The sequence below is a fragment of the Mesoplodon mirus genome (assembly GCF_964341445.2).
Source record: "Mesoplodon mirus genome assembly, chromosome: X".
NCBI lineage: Eukaryota > Metazoa > Chordata > Mammalia > Artiodactyla > Ziphiidae > Mesoplodon > Mesoplodon mirus.
Genome location: NC_138981.1, coordinates 918,212 through 933,403, shown reverse-complemented (window position 1 = coordinate 933,403; position 15,192 = coordinate 918,212). Strand labels below are relative to the sequence as shown.

General features: G+C 58.0%; 2 protein-coding genes and 1 long non-coding RNA gene across 6 annotated transcripts in view; 1 reads left to right on the top strand and 2 right to left on the bottom strand.

Moving 5' to 3' along the window:
* Positions 1-106: 106 nt before the first annotated feature.
* LOC309796377 lies at positions 107-4,323 on the bottom strand. Its single transcript, XR_014292435.1, has 3 exons — positions 2,990-4,323; positions 2,393-2,652; positions 107-1,338 (listed from the first exon to the last, which is right to left on the bottom strand). It is a non-coding gene; the product is annotated as an uncharacterized lncRNA (long non-coding RNA).
* Positions 4,324-4,445: 122 nt separating this feature from the next.
* SLC25A6 (solute carrier family 25 member 6) lies at positions 4,446-7,436 on the top strand. Its single transcript, XM_082609413.1, has 4 exons — positions 4,446-4,682; positions 5,277-5,763; positions 6,316-6,456; positions 6,883-7,436. The coding sequence occupies exons 1-4, from the start codon at positions 4,572-4,574 to the stop codon at positions 7,038-7,040; spliced, it is 897 nt and encodes a 298-aa protein (XP_082465539.1). The 5' UTR covers positions 4,446-4,571; the 3' UTR covers positions 7,041-7,436.
* Positions 7,299-15,192, bottom strand: part of IL3RA (interleukin 3 receptor subunit alpha) — a 31,173-nt gene continuing 23,279 nt past the window's right edge. For 3 of the 4 annotated variants that reach the window (XM_082609406.1, XM_082609407.1, XM_082609408.1), the window contains exons 9-13: positions 13,126-13,152; positions 11,306-11,426; positions 10,573-10,669; positions 9,550-9,631; positions 7,299-9,274 (exon numbers count right to left, since the gene is read on the bottom strand). In XM_082609406.1, the coding sequence (XP_082465532.1) occupies positions 9,200-9,274; positions 9,550-9,631; positions 10,573-10,669; positions 11,306-11,426; positions 13,126-13,152 (402 nt within the window). In that variant the 3' untranslated portion in view covers positions 7,299-9,199. Of the gene's footprint in view, positions 9,275-9,549; positions 9,632-10,572; positions 10,670-11,305; positions 11,427-13,125; positions 13,153-15,192 lie in introns of those variants that run through there. The other variant, XR_014292432.1, reaches the window with a different exon arrangement.

Here is a 15,192-nt window from a genome sequence, read left to right as displayed (position 1 = left end):
ATGCTCCGAATGTCAAATGGGGTCCTTTCACACAGGTCCCCTGTGAGTGGTGACAGTTCACCTGTCAGCTTTCCAGCTAAAACCACCGCAGACTGTTAGATACATAACTTCCAAGAATAGAGACGTTATGTATAATTTTCTAGGTGTAAGGATATATTTTAGGGGCTTCCCTGGTGGCGCAGTGGTTAAGAATCCGCCTGCCAACACAGGGGACACAGGTTCGAACCCTGGTCTGGGAAGATCCCACATGCCGCGGAGCCACTAAGCCCGTGCGCCGCAGATACTGAGCCTGCGCTCTAGAGCCCGTGTGCCACAAGTACTGAAGCCCATGCGCCTGGAGCCTGTGCTCCAGGAGAAGCCACCACAGCGAGAAGCCCGTGCACCGCAATGAAGAGTAGCCCCCGCCCACCGCAACTAGAGAAAGCCTACGCTCAGCAACGAAGACCCAACACAGCCAAAAATAAATAATTTTTAAAAAATCCTTTAAAAAATATATTTTATATATTTAGAGCATATAAACTATGTATGTCATATATAAATGGATAAGTATATATTTATAACATATACACACACACACGAGTATATAATTTTGGATGGACTCCAATTTTAAAAAAATCACAAACTGTGTCTCCATGTGAGGCAAAGACAGAGGAGGGAGGAAATGAAACACTGGTTGTAAAGGGCGCTGTGCCATCGCGATGGGGTGCCGGCAGCTCTCCTGAGAGGGACAGAGGAGAGGGGCCCCGGTGTGGACCTGCAGCTAGGGTCGCAGGAGCGCAGAGCAGCGCGCTCCGCCCACCCGGGTCCCCTCTGCCCGCCCCGTCCCTTCACCTGGGCAGGGCGGTGCTCGGCTGCTGGCAGGGCCACATCCGCTGCACGGTGGACCTGGGGTGACGCCCACCCTGTTCACCGTCCCCTTCCCATCCCGGGAGGAGAGGTGAATCCCTGCAGGTGATCCTGCCTCAGCCAAGGGCACCGTACTGCAGCAGGGCTGGTACAGGGCACGTGGGACGCCCGCGCTCCGGCCGGTCAGGGAGCCGCCAGCCGTCTGGACCCGGGGTTTGCTAGAAGAAACTGCACTTGTAACCAGAGGTGTCAGAGCGCCTGCCTCGGCCGGGGGGAGGGGGTGGTACCCGACCCCCCCTTAGTCCTGGCTACTGGGAGCCCTGCGGGCTGCGGGCAGGGGGGCTGCTACAGACAGGGCTCTGACCCACGACTGTGCCCGTAAACCAAGGATGCGCCCGAGGGACACGCCCAGTCGGAAGAGTAACGGGCAGATGACGTTTGTGGAAGCAATGAAGGGCCCATGGCTTCCTTGTACTGCTCACTCTCCTTGTGCTGGAACAGTTTGCAGTAAGAAAAAAAAAAAAAGATAAGACATTAAAAGGTGAGAAAAGAAAGTGTGACTTACACACAACCTGTCTCTTCATTTCTTAGAAATACATGGAAAAGCAGGACTTTTAGGGACGCTGGCCTAAAACAGTGTACGGGTGTGGCTGCCAGCACATGCCTGTGTCTTTTAATCAACAGGGATTTCTAGGTTGGAACTGCCCTGGACCTGACCCCCGCCCTCCGGGTCACATCCATCCATCCATCCATCCATCCATCCATTCATTCACTCACTCAGGAGACGTCCGAGTGCCCACTGCAGACCGGGCCTGTCTGGACGCATCACTGGTGACATCTCTGTCCTCTCCACTTGTCTGGGGTGGACGGGCAGTGGGCGGAGGGGACGATAAGGATGACACCCGAGACAGCAGCGTGTGGTCCCCTCCGGGTCCCCCCACCAGGCAGGCGCCTTCCTTGAGCAGCCCCCGGCCCCTCACCAGACCAGGTCACTTAAAGGCCACCCCCCCGGAATGCCACCCTCACCCCTTCTGTGGCTCACTCTGAGCCGCCAGTGGAAACCCCATCACCTTTAAGCACCTCCTCCATTGCTTTTCGTTAGGCCACCCGTTTTGCAGATACTCAGCTCCTAATACTGTCCAGCTCGTAGTAAGACCTTGGGGCAGCGTGAGGAAGGGGGCGTCCCACGCCCTCCCCACCCCTGCCCCTGGGGATCCCAGAACATAACCCCTTCCTCTCCCCGCCGCAACCCCACCTCTCAGCCTCCTTTCTCCCTTTCCAATCCCCGGTGCGCTTCCCCAGGTACACGGTATTCTTGGGCGTGGTCCTGCCGCCCTCCCGGGTCAGCTCCCCTGAAGCACGAGGGCTGGGTCACCCCCGCTCAGCCCCACCCCGACAGATGCACATATGCACTGGGCAGACAGATGGGTCTGCGTCTAAGGCCCACATGAGATGCTTTTTAAAGAAAAACGCATTCTGAACCCCAGTTAGCAATGAGGGAGGAGAGGTCACACCCATTCATTCCTCCCAACAGCAAGGTGCTGACCTGCGCGGGGGGCGGGCGCTGGGAATGCAGGTGGGGCACAGGGAGGGGTGTCCCTTGCCTGGGGGAGGGGAGCGGATCGCTCAGAGGTTAACCGCTCCCCCCGGGGCTGGAGAGGCTCTCCAACAGAAGCGCCTCCTTCCAGGGCCTCAGAGCCGGAGCCTGCAGGACCAGCTTCGGCTGGTTGGCCCCGGTCGGCCCCTGTCGGCCCAGCGGGCAGTGATAACCATCACAGGGTACCTCCACGCCCAGTCAGGTGGCTCCTGCGTACAAATGCAGACAGGAGAGATGCTTTCTTCACCTGGGAGTGCCCAGACGGAGCCAGCGCCCTGTCGCTGCCCAGAACCCACGGCCGCCCTGTCCTCTACCCCAGAGCCCTGCGGCTGCTGCCAGCGGGAGCCGGGCAGGGCCCCCCAGCTCTGTTCTGTCCCCCAGTCCCGTGAAGCCTCAGAAAGCGCCAGAACATCAAGCCCGCCCCCCCCACACAAACACACACACACACACACACACACACACACACACACAGCAATCCTCGCCCAGTGCGTGCCCTGAGCCGCCCCACCCTCTGCAGCGGCACCAGCCTCAGGCCCCGCCTCTTACCTGCTTCTCCACGGAGGTCAGCAGAGGGCACAGCAAGGCCCTGCAAGGACATCGGGGGCCGGGAAAACGAATGGCAGGCTCCGGGTGCCCTGGGCTCTGGTGGGCCCGCCCCTGGCATCCATCCACCCAGCGTCACCGGCTGGAGGGGATGCAGGAAAACCCCTCATGAAAATATGGGGGGTGGAGCAAAGAGAAAAAAGAGGGAGAGAGAGAGAAGAAACAGGCCGGGAGGGAAATAAGAAATGAAAGGACGCATCCTTGCACCAAGAAACAGATCCTTTCTTGACCTGGGTGCTGAGACACCATTGCACTCACTTTGTGAAAATTCACAGAACGATACACTTACGACTTGTGCCATTTAGTTATAATTCAATAAAAAGTTCACAGCATTTCAAAACACCTAGGTCTCAGAAGCCTTCCTGGGGGGGGAGGGGGGGCAGATGTGCTCCTGCGGGTAGCATGTGTGCCTGTCTGCGTGTGCGTGCAGGTGTGCGTGGGCATGTGTGGGCACACGTCTAGGCATGGGCACGTGGGTGCATGCGTGAGTGAGCGTGTGCGGGCAGCACACATACCCCTGTCGCTCTGGGAGCCGCCACGTCGCAGCGCGCGGCCTGGCATGGGGACCCGAGTCTGAGGCCCACTGGGCCCCGGGAGGGCAGGGCCCAGGGAAAGCGGCCGGGTGGGTGGAGAGGGACCCCAGGGACCCCCCAGTGCCCGGCGCGCCCAGTGCGCCCGAAGTCTCGGGGTCAGGGTCGGGGGACCCCACGGCAGGGTGGGGTCCTCCGGGGGCGCTCCTACGGGCGGACCCGGGGTCTACCGGGCAGGGGACAGGCAAGCCCTCGAGAAACCGGGCCTGGGGGGCTCGGGGCGGCCTCCTACTCCGGCCCTGACCCCGCGAACTGTCGCTCCTCCCGCGGGGCGATCCCTGGGGTCGCGTCCGGGACTCGGGAGCCTACAGGGGTCATTAAGGCGAGTCCAGGGTCGCAGCCGGTCCTCAATGGTCAGCGGAGATAGACTGGGGGTCGCGGACGGGACTCGGGAATCACCGGGACGAGCCCAGGAGTCCGAGCGTCAGATGCCGGGGCCGGGGCAGGATGAACATCCGGCGTGGGACTCTGCGACCCTCGGCCTTCCCCTTACGCAACCGCCGTCGGTCGCATGCCCCTGGCCGGGCGTGACCTTCATAAGGTCAAGGCGGCCGCCGCGCCCCCCAGTCCGCAAGGCGCATGGGCGGGGTCCGACTCCCTACATGCTCCGGGGCGCGGAGCGCGGGAAGGGGAGGGACGTCGGCGGCGGCGCAGCCAATGGGCGCGGCGCTCGAGGGCGAGGGGCGGGGCGCAGAGCTGCTCCCGGCAGCCCGTGGGGGCGAGGCGAGAGGGAAGGGGCGGGGATTGGGCCGCGGCGCAGCCAATGGGCGCGGCGCGCGGGGGAGCGGGGCGGGGCGTGGGCGCCTTAGCGGCTGCGCGCTGGCCGCGCCGTCTTTTCGGTCCCGGCGGCGGCAGCGCAGGCCAGCGGTGCCTCCCCTCCGGCTCTCCGCGCCTCCCCTCCGCTCTCTTCCCGCTGCGTTGCCCGCCACGCCACCATGACGGAACAGGCCATCTCATTCGCCAAGGACTTCCTGGCCGGAGGCATCGCCGCCGCCATCTCCAAGACGGCCGTGGCCCCGATCGAGCGGGTCAAGCTGCTGCTACAGGTGGGAGCCGGCTGCGCACACGCGGACGCCGGGCGAGGTGCGAGGGTCCGGGGCGCGGGGACAGCGGGCCGGGCAGGCCGCGTGCACCGGAAGCGGGAGGCTGCGCCGCTTTGTCCGCCCGCCGCCGGCTTCCGGGGATTGCCCGGGCGCGCGTCACGCGGGCGCTATCGCATGCGCAGAAGTGGGGCCACGGGCGCGCATGCGCATGCGGCAGCCGCGTGGACGGGCCCCGCGGCGCGAAGGCCGTGACCTTGGGCGTTGCGCGGGTCGCGAGGGCAGTCCTCGTGCCCTTCGTTGGACTTCGGTTCTTTTCCCCTTTTTGTACCCCTTTTTGCGGCTCTGAGCCAGAATAAGCTGTTCTCGTGCGGGGCTGTCAGAAATGTAGCGCTAATGGAAACATCTTTGCCAGTTTCTTGTTTGTAACACTTGCAGGGACCCGTAGTGACCAAAAGATGGTTTTCTCCCGGTAGGACGTTTGGGCAGCTTAAAGGCCCCATGCACATGTTGTCCTACGAAGACAGCGCCTTTCGTTGGGGGTCTTTGGGGGCGTCTGACTTAGGCCCTCGTGTAAAACCCCTGTCTCTCTACCCCCAGGTACAGCACGCCAGCAAGCAGATCGCGGCTGACAAACAGTACAAGGGTATCGTGGATTGCATCGTGCGCATCCCCAAGGAGCAGGGTGTGCTGTCCTTCTGGAGGGGCAACCTGGCCAATGTCATCCGCTACTTCCCCACACAAGCCCTCAACTTCGCCTTTAAGGATAAGTATAAGCAGATCTTCCTGGGGGGCGTGGACAAGCACACGCAGTTCTGGAAGTACTTCGCCGGCAACTTGGCCTCCGGCGGGGCGGCCGGAGCCACCTCCCTCTGCTTCGTCTACCCCCTGGATTTCGCCAGAACCCGGCTGGCGGCTGACGTCGGCAAATCCGGCACGGAGCGGGAGTTCAAAGGCCTGGGAGACTGTCTGGTGAAGATCACCAAGTCTGACGGCATCCGGGGGCTGTACCAGGGCTTCAACGTCTCTGTGCAGGGCATCATCATCTACCGGGCCGCGTACTTCGGCGTGTATGACACAGCCAAAGGTGAGTGCGCTCTGCTGTCGGGGCTGATTGTCAAGGTGCTGGGCGGGCTGGAATCTGAGATCCAGGTGTGGGCAGGGCTGGTTCCTCCCGAGGCCTCTGTCCTGGGCGTGTAGACGGCCGTCTCCTCCTTGTGTCCTCACAGGGTTGTTCCTCTGTGTGTGTCTGTGCTCCAGTCTCTTCTTAGAAGGACACCATTCCTATGTGATCAGGTCCCACCCTGATGACCTAATTTTTACTTTAATTATCTCTGTAAAAGATTTTATTTCTTAGTACAGTTATACTCTGAGGTCCTGGGCCTTGGGGCTTTAGCATATTTTGGGGGGAGGACACAGTTCACAGCCCATCTGTTTCCCTCTAGAGAGGCCCCTGCCGCCGGGTACCAGGTTGGTCTCTGGGGCCGTCCTCCCAGCCTGCAGGTGGCTTCCCCGTCTCTGGCTGGTGTGCTGACCCCAGTCTGACCGGTCTAGTGTCAGCTGGTGCTGGGACCCAGCATGGAGCTGGGGGCGGCCACGTGTGCGGCCCCGGGGCCTGACGCTCACGGTGACCCTGCAGGCATGCTCCCTGACCCTAAGAACACGCACATCGTGGTGAGCTGGATGATCGCGCAGACGGTGACGGCCGTGGCGGGCGTGGTCTCCTACCCCTTCGACACCGTAAGGCGGAGGATGATGATGCAGTCGGGGCGCAAAGGAGGTACCGTCTCTGCCCTGCTCCCGGCCGCCCGTGCTCTGGGGGTGGGGCATCGCTGAGTGGCCCGGCTTTCGGCCTTTCGGAGGTGCATAGCCAGCACGTGAGGTGCTTCGTGCCGAGGCGGGGGGGCGGGGGGGCAGCATTTCGTCCCAGAGGGAAGTAGCCAGGCTTCGTGGGGGAGGCCTGGGCCGGGTGCCAGCCACCTCTCTGCCCTTGACCCTCGAGTGTGCTGGGCCCTAGGGAGGCTGGGGCTCGAGTTTGCGTTTGATCCCCACCCAAACGGTGGGTGTCCAGAGCTTCCTTTTCCTGCGGTCGAAACGCCTAGCCACCTGGATGGCGGCAGCTGGGGCTCAGCATCGGTACCGTGTCTCCGGGGTCTGCTTCGCGCCGTGTGTGACCCTCTCCATGACCCGTGCCCTCTCCCCGCAGCCGACATCATGTACAGGGGCACCTTGGACTGCTGGCGAAAGATCTTCAAGGACGAGGGCGGCAGAGCCTTTTTTAAGGGCGCCTGGTCCAACGTGCTCCGCGGCATGGGCGGCGCCTTCGTGCTGGTCCTGTACGACGAGCTGAAGAAGGTCATCTAGGCGCCCTGCCCGCCCGCCCGCCACAGCGACCAACACCTCCACATAGAGGAGTACCTGTTACGGACCGTCGACCTTCAAGAAATTCCAGTGTCCTCGCGGAGGGCTGGGGCGGCCCCCGCAGAGGGCTCCTTGAGACCATCGGCCCTGGGTCCATGTATTGATTACGGGGGGAGGGGAATCGTGATGTCTTCGTGGGTCCACGGGCGGTGAGGCGCCTCTACCCGCCAGACCTAGACTCCAGGTGCTTGTAGGACCGACTCGTGTTTAAGTATTTATTTAAGAAAACCTTGTCTCCATTTGTACTTAAGCACTATTCTCTTTTGCACAACCGAATATTTGCAATTATGTTTTACGTCGGGCATTCTGCTGCGAAACAATAAAAGTAGGACACACGGACGCTGGTTTTGTTTATGAATCGAGCGGCCTTGTGGGGTGGGAGCAGGAAACGGCAGGGTCTCAAGCTGGGGAGGGGGAGGCCCTGGCTGCCCACCTGTGGCCTGACCTGTCCCAGGGGCTGCCCTCGGGTGCTGGGGGGAGCACGTGGATGCGGGGACCCTGGGGCTTCCTAACCTGAAGTTCCCGTCCCCCAGCGCCCGCCCTTCCAGGCTTAACTGTCACTGGGGTTTAACCACCGAGGATCCCCCCAGGGTGGTAGCAGCTGTGTGTCCCGCGGGCCACCCCTGCCCTGGGCTCGCGGGGGAATCCCTTGCAAGGTGGGCACGAGCTCCCTCTCAGGTGTGCCCGACCCCCAGCCCCAGGCAGGCAAGCATCCTTCCCCCCCTTGGAGCCGTATCTGCGGGAAGCCTGATGTCTACTGCATGGAGAGAACTTGCTTTGAGCGTCTCTCCCAGGCTGACCCCAGGGTCCTGGTACGTTAACGTGGGGGGAATGCACATAGAGCCGCCCAAGAACAGAACTGTCCCCTGGGTCCACGTGGAGCTTCCAGCACCAAGTGACCTTGCAGAGGTCAGACGGGTCCACTGCAGGGGCTGGAGAGGGGAAGCCAGCTGCAGGCCACAGCAGGACTGCCCCGAGGCTGGCTGAGTTCATCAGAAAGCAGAGCTTCCATCTCCAGCCCAGGGTGAGGTCGGTCAGAGAAGACAAGCTGGAGCTGGCTTTCCCCAAGGTTACCTTGCTGGTGCTGGGTGAGGAACAGGACAGGACCAGCCACCACATACCCACGTGGGTCCCACAGAGGAGTCCCGAGGAGCCGCCTGGGCTTCTGACCCGCCTGGGCCCCAGCCCTTGGGGTGGAGTCACTTGGAAGGGGACGTCGTCTCTCTACCCAGGCCTGTGCTGACTGCCGGGGTCAGAACTGGGACACGGTTCCACCCGTGTGCATTTCGGGCCATCGACCGTGCGCCATCCTGCAGACTCGGCAGGGGTGCCTTCCGCAAAGCTTGGCAAGTGTGCATCTGACATTTGGGGTGAATTCTTCCCTAAAGAACTTGACATGTTAAGTGTGTAAACAAGGGAACGAAATTAGAGGTCCTCCAGGGAAGCCTTGCCTCTTGGAGACTCGGGTTCCTGTGGGCCAGGCTGTGCATGTGGGCGTCCTCTTCCGTGGGTGTCTTCACTGCCCACCACGACCATGTCTGGACGCAGGGCCGCTCCTCGGCACCTGCGGGCCCCCAAGGCCCACAGGCCACGCTGCCCTGACACCCCCTTTCCTGCCTCCTTGACGCCTGTCTCCCGTGTGCCTTCCCTGGGGTCGCACACGTAGCCAGGGGAGGGATGTAGACACTGCCCCCCGGCCCCGCGTTGTCACGCAAGTGAATTAAGGGGCTTACAAAGGGGAAATGCAGCAAGAAAACAAAGTTCAGTTAAAGACAGAGAAACCAGGCAGGCAGGGCCCCTTAACGGACTTGGGAAGGAGCAAACGCAGTGGACATGTGAGCACCAGCCAAGTCCAGGAGGCTGGAAAGTGGGTCTCAGTGGCGTTGGGGGGTGACCCCCACTTCCGGGGGCCACGGATGAGGAAAACAGCCCTGTATTCGAGACATGAGCCCAACCCGTGTTTTGTCCTTTCTTCCTGGAGGCGACCCCGTGTCAATTGCACCAGGCTTGCGCATCCCTGACCCCGCTTGAAACGTCCACGACCCGCCATGACCAGGCTGTGCGCCCTCTGCCTGGCGGAAAACCGGGCCTCTGCATCAGCTTCATGTTTCCCCCGGAACATGCACCTCGACCACTGGACACTCCTCCTGGCTGTCTTGGTCGGGGTCCCAGGTCATCTGCGGGGTGAGGGAGGCGAGGTGAGTGGCAGAGCCACAGGGGGGGCAAGTGCACCCTGGAAAGCCACGGGGGCTGGGCCAGCACACAACACACCTCGCGGGAGGCTCCCGGACCCGCACCTCGGGGTGACCGCCCGTGTCACAGGACCGGAGCCGGCTCCTCCCCTGCCCATCGCGTCCCAGGCCACCCTCCAGGGCCAGCAGTGCCCTGCTCCCTGGGCGGGGCTGCGGGCACCTGGCCCCAGATGTGTCCCCCGGCGGGAGCCACCACGTACCGTCCTTCCGTTCTGAAGTTTGCCATTGATATGGTCTTTGATGTGAGGGATGGGAGGGAACAGCTTCTGCATCACCGAGAACCTCGGAGGAGAGAGAGAGACACTGGTTCTGAAACCCGCACCCACCAGCGCAGGGGAGACGCGGCGTCCACTAGAGGACCCCAGCGAGGCCCCGATGGAGCAGGACTCCAGCCTCCTTTGGGAGGGGTCCCTGCAGGAGACGTGCGGGAATGCGAAAGCGGAGCCCTAGCAGAGCTGCATCTGCTCGGTCAGCTGCACCGCACCCACCACGTCGCCTCTCCCGAGACCCCATCCTATCACCATGGCAACCTCCCCCTCCCCACAGCCTCCGCGCGGAGCCGGTGGTCCCCTCCCTGGGGCGGTATCCCATCCGCTCCCAAACCAAGCCCCTGGGCGGGGCGGCTCAGCCTGAAGCGGCTGGGTGGGGTGGGCGTGAAGCCAGCAGACAGAAGAGGCGGGAGCCGGCGCTCGGGGCTGGGGGGTGAGGCGGGGCGGGGGGTGGGGGCGCAGGTCTGGGCGGGGCCTGTGCCGGGCACACCCTTTCGGCTCAGCGCGCAGGTCCCAGTGGAAGGGACCGCAACCGGCCTGGTTGACGCTGCCGCGCGCCTGCTGCCTGCCGGGCTGGGGAGGGGTCCCGGAGCCCCGTCCTGGGGGGGCGGGTGGAGGGGGGTGCGTCGGGATGAGGTGTGAGGGAGCGAACAGCGCGGGCATGTGGGGACCAGCAGGGCAGTCTGACTGCAGACCCCGCACAGGTGCTGGGGAGGGAGGGGCCCGCAGGGTGCTGCACGGGGGACCCGACTCCTTGGGTTCCGCGGGCGGCAGGGACCAGATGGCAGAAACCAGGGTCTGGTTGGGAAAAGACCACTGGGGCGACGAGAGGCGGTGGCCTGCGACCGGCGGGCGCGCTGGGCGGGGGCAGCGGAGAGTGGGCAGCGCGGGCTGCGTGGCCTGTGGATCGCGCTCCAGAAAACGACCGCGCAAACCAGGGGCCCGCGGGCTCACCTGCAAAACCGGAGCACGAGCCCCATAGCCAGCAGCGTCCCCAGCGCGATCAGCAAAGACGTCATCCAGACGGGGAGGCGCGCGCCCTCCTCACACACTAGGGAAGAGGGGCGGGACGCGTCGGGCAGGTCCCGGGAGGGCCGGGGTCGGCACCTCCCCGGGGGCTCGGGGAGGAGGTGGCCGGCACTGGGGGCGGGGGGCGCGTCCAGGAGCGCCGTCCACCTGGGGACAGCGGCCACGTGCGCACCGGGCCGGGCCCCGCGGGAATCCCTCCCAAGTTGCCAGAATCCCGATACTCCCCGACCACCGACCGACACTTGGAGTTGGGGGCTGGTAGCCCCGACCCCTCGGATCGATTCGGGTCGCGGGCGGGGGGAACGGGGTGTCAGCCTCGCCTATTGGGAGGGGCCGGGCCGAGGTTGGTCTGTTCCCCACCTCCCTCCCTCCCTGCCGCGCTGCGTCCTGGGTGCGCGCTGCCTTAGTTCTTGAATTTAATATATGGATTAAACATCACGGATTTTTCGCCTCAATTTCGATTTTTTTTTAACTGCATTAAAAGGTTTTTCTTGTAACTCAGAGTGTTGGCGATAGCCGTCTCCGCGCGCCCAGCGCAGCTCCATGGAACAGCTTGGACACACAGAGTCCATCAGAGACGGGAGGGAGGCGGTCACAAGCCCAGGGACGTCTGGAACCCCCAGAAGCTGGAAGAGACAGGAGGGACCCTCCCACTCACCGAAGTGTTGGGGGACACTCCACGGGCCCCAAGGTTTGTAATGGGAGAAGGTGGCATCCCTGGCCCTTACTTGCACCGTGTAGGTCCCAGGATTGTTCAGCTCCAAGAAGGCTTTATAGGTCTGCAGTTTAAAAGAAAGTAGAGGGGAAAGTCCATTCCTGGTCCGTGGCGGAAGAACGGGGCCTTCATGGGGTTGAGTGGGTCCTCCCCACATTCACGTGTTGGGGTCCTAACACTCAGCGTCTCAGAAGGCGACTTTATTTGGAAATAGGGTTGATGCGGATGTGATGAGTTAAGAGGAGGTCGGATAGGGTACAGTGGACCCCTAGCCACTATGACTGGTGTCCTTATAAAGAGGGGAAACTCGGAGACAGACACATGCATACACACAAGGAGACGCCTTGTGGATATGGAAGGGATACGGCCACAAGCCCGGGGATGCCTGGAGCCCCCAGAAGCTGGAAGAGGCAGGAAGGACCCTCCCCTGGAGCCTCTGGAGGGAGCGCGGCCCTGGGACACCTTGACCTCAGGCTTCTGGTCTGCAGAACTGGGGGAGGGTGAATGTCTGTGGTTCTCAGTCACCCAGTCTAGGGTCGTTTTTACGGCTGCCCCAGGGAACTAAGACAGCCGCCCAAGAGAGAGCCCGGCCAGCCCCCCTTGGGAGACAGGAAGGTGCCTGGTGCTCAGAGGGGCCTGGAACCTCAAGCTCCCTTTGCGTCTCAGCCCAGGCTCTTGGCATCCAAACAAAAATATTCTTTCTAATCACTAGAAGGTCAGCATCCGTGGTGGCCACCGCCGGTGAGGTCAAGAAGAGTGGTGGCATCTCGGGTGTCAGGCAGTGAATGGAGCCCGTAGAACATTCAGTGGGGTCCCCCCAAGAAGATTCGTCCCCCCAGAACCTGGGAACTTATTTGGAAACAGGGTCTTTGCAGATGTGATGCAGTGGTCCTCCTCAATGAGGGTAGCCCTACATCCAATGACAGGGTCCTTCTAAAAGACAGAAGAGGAGAGACACAGACACAGAAGAGAAGCCCCGGGAAGACAGAGGCAGAGATGGGAGGAAAAGGCAGAGACGGGAGGGACGCGGCCACAAGCCCAGAGAAGCTGGAAGAGGCCGGAAGGACCCTCTCTGGAGCCTCCAGAGGGAACTCAGCCCTGGGACACTTTTATCTCACTCAGACGTCTGGTCCCCAGGACTGGGGGAGAATGAAGTTCTGTTGTCCACACTGTGTGGTCCTCTGTATGTACACACACACAATATCTACTGTTGATTTGAATCGTCTCCCCTAAAACAATAGATAAGTTCATATTCTAACAGCTGGTACCCGTGAATGGGATCTCACACGGACAAAGGGTCTTTGCAGACATGATGCAGGGAAGGGTCTGAGATGAGGTCCTCCTGGAGGAGGGTGGCCCTACATCCGGTGAGAGGGTCCTTCTAAGACACAGAAGAGGAGAGACCCAGACACAGAGGAGAAGCCCAGGAAGACAGAGGCAGAGACGGGAGGAAGAGGCAGAGACAGAGACAGAGAGACAAAGGAGAGACGGGGTCATGGGGTCTGTGGCCGGTAGTTACGGTATGGAAGCAGCTGCCTCTGCACGTTAGAGGCAGTTAGTTAGTGAATTAGGGCATGGTGACACTTCCACCGCATCCTGAGGGATTTGGGGGCCGGGGGGTGGACCTTTAGGGCAGCACCAGGCAGGTGATGGCATCTGGTCTATGGACTGGGGAGCTTCATCTCAGAGTCACTGGACAGTAACAGACATAAGGAACCTGCGCTTGGGATGTCAGATTGGGGCGGGGGTGGGGGGACACCCACCTGCTGTTTGTAGGCGAGCTCCATACCCTGTAAGAGAAAAGCAGAGCATGGGTGCCTGACCCCATCCCCAAGAAGGGCCCTCATTTGTCAGAGCATCTTCAGGTTTACAGAAAAATCGAGGATAAAATAATCAGTCATTGAGTAGAAATCATAAATAGAATAATACTTCTTTACACAAAAATAATAAATAGAGGTAACTGAGTATAACATATCGATGAACTAAAAAGTACCAGGGGGAGGGATAAATTAGGAGTTTGGGATTAATGGACACACACTACTATATATATAAAATAGATAAATAACAAGGACCTACTGTAGAACACAGGGAACTCTACTCACTATCTTGTAACAACTTATAATGGAAAAGAATCTGGAATATATATATATATATATATATATATATATATATATATATATACATACACAGTTAATATGTGTATATAACTGAATCACTTTGCTGTGACCTGAAACTAACACAACATTGTAAATCAACTATGTTTCAATTTTTTAAAAAATCTTTTAAGTACCTGGTCTTTTATTAAAAAAATAAAATTGATAGACTTGATTTTTTTGAGCCGTTTTGGTTAACAGAAAAATTGACCATACGCTAGTTGAGCCTAAATAATAAATATAATACATACATCAGTAGAGAACAATAGTAAATGTAAGTAAATCGTAGAGTATAAAATACCAACTACCTCAAAAATATTTGGTCTTTTTAATCAATAGATTTGACTTTATTTGAGTGGTTTTGGGTTTATAGAAAACTTGAATATAAGCAGTAATTGAGTATAAGTAATAAGTATATAAATACATTGACATAATGAATAAATATAAGTAAATAATTGAGTATAAAAATACCAATGAGCTCAAAAATACTCATTTTCTTTTAGTTTATGGACTAGTTTTTTGAGCAGTTTTAGGTTTATAGAAGAGTTGAGTATGAAATAATCAGAACATGAATATAAGTAATAAATATACACAAACAGGTAAATGCACATAAAAGATAAATATAAGTAAATAATTGAGTATAAAATGCTGATTAATGCAAAAATATTTGGTCTTTTAAATTAATAGATTTTTTGAGTAGTTTTAAGGTTGTGGAAAAATTGAGTATAAGCAGTAACTGAACATAGATAATAAATAAATGTAATAAATATAAGTAAATAATTGAGTATAAAATACTGATTGACTCAAAGTGCTCCGTCTTTTTTTAACTAATAGATTTGTTTGAATAGTTTTGGGTTTATAGAAAAATTGAGTAAACAGCGAGGTCCTACTGTGTAGCACAGGGAACTATATTCAATATCCCGTGATAAACCATCATGGAAAATAATATGAAAAAGAATGTATATATGGGTATAACTGAATCACTTTGCTGTGTAGCAGAAATTAACACAACAGAGTAAATCAACTATACTTCAATAAAATAAAAAAAAAGAAAAAATGAGTACAAGCAGTTTTTGAGTATAAATAAATACAGAAATAAATAAACAATAAATAATTACAAGTAGACAATTAAGTACAAAATACCACCTAGCTCAAAAATAGCTGGTCCTTTTTTTTTAATCTATTGACTCCATTTTTTTGAGCAGTCTTAGGCTTATGAAAAAGTTGAGTATAAAGTATAAATAAATGTAACACACACAGAAAAATAAACATAGTCACTAACTATGTCAGCCGTTGAGTATAGAATACCGGTGATCTCCAGCATATTTTTTTAATAGTAGCTTTATTCAGGTATGATTTGCATACAGCAAAGCACACCAGCAGAGCATATAATCTGCTGACTTTGGCAAACGTGTGCACGAAACCGGCACAATACAGGAAACGTGTCCATCACCCCCAAATCCCCTCCAGCTTCTCCTCCATGCCCTCCTCCCTGCACCCCTGACCCAGCCCTCAGATCTGTCGCTACAGAGCATCCTGAATTTTCCTGTGTAAATCGTTTCTTTCATAACACTTTTAAACATACACACGGGACCCTCCAGTTCTTGGCAGATAGGATTCCACTGTGTGGCTATATTTTGTTCATCCCTTCCCTAGGGTCGCGTCCTGTTTAGGGAC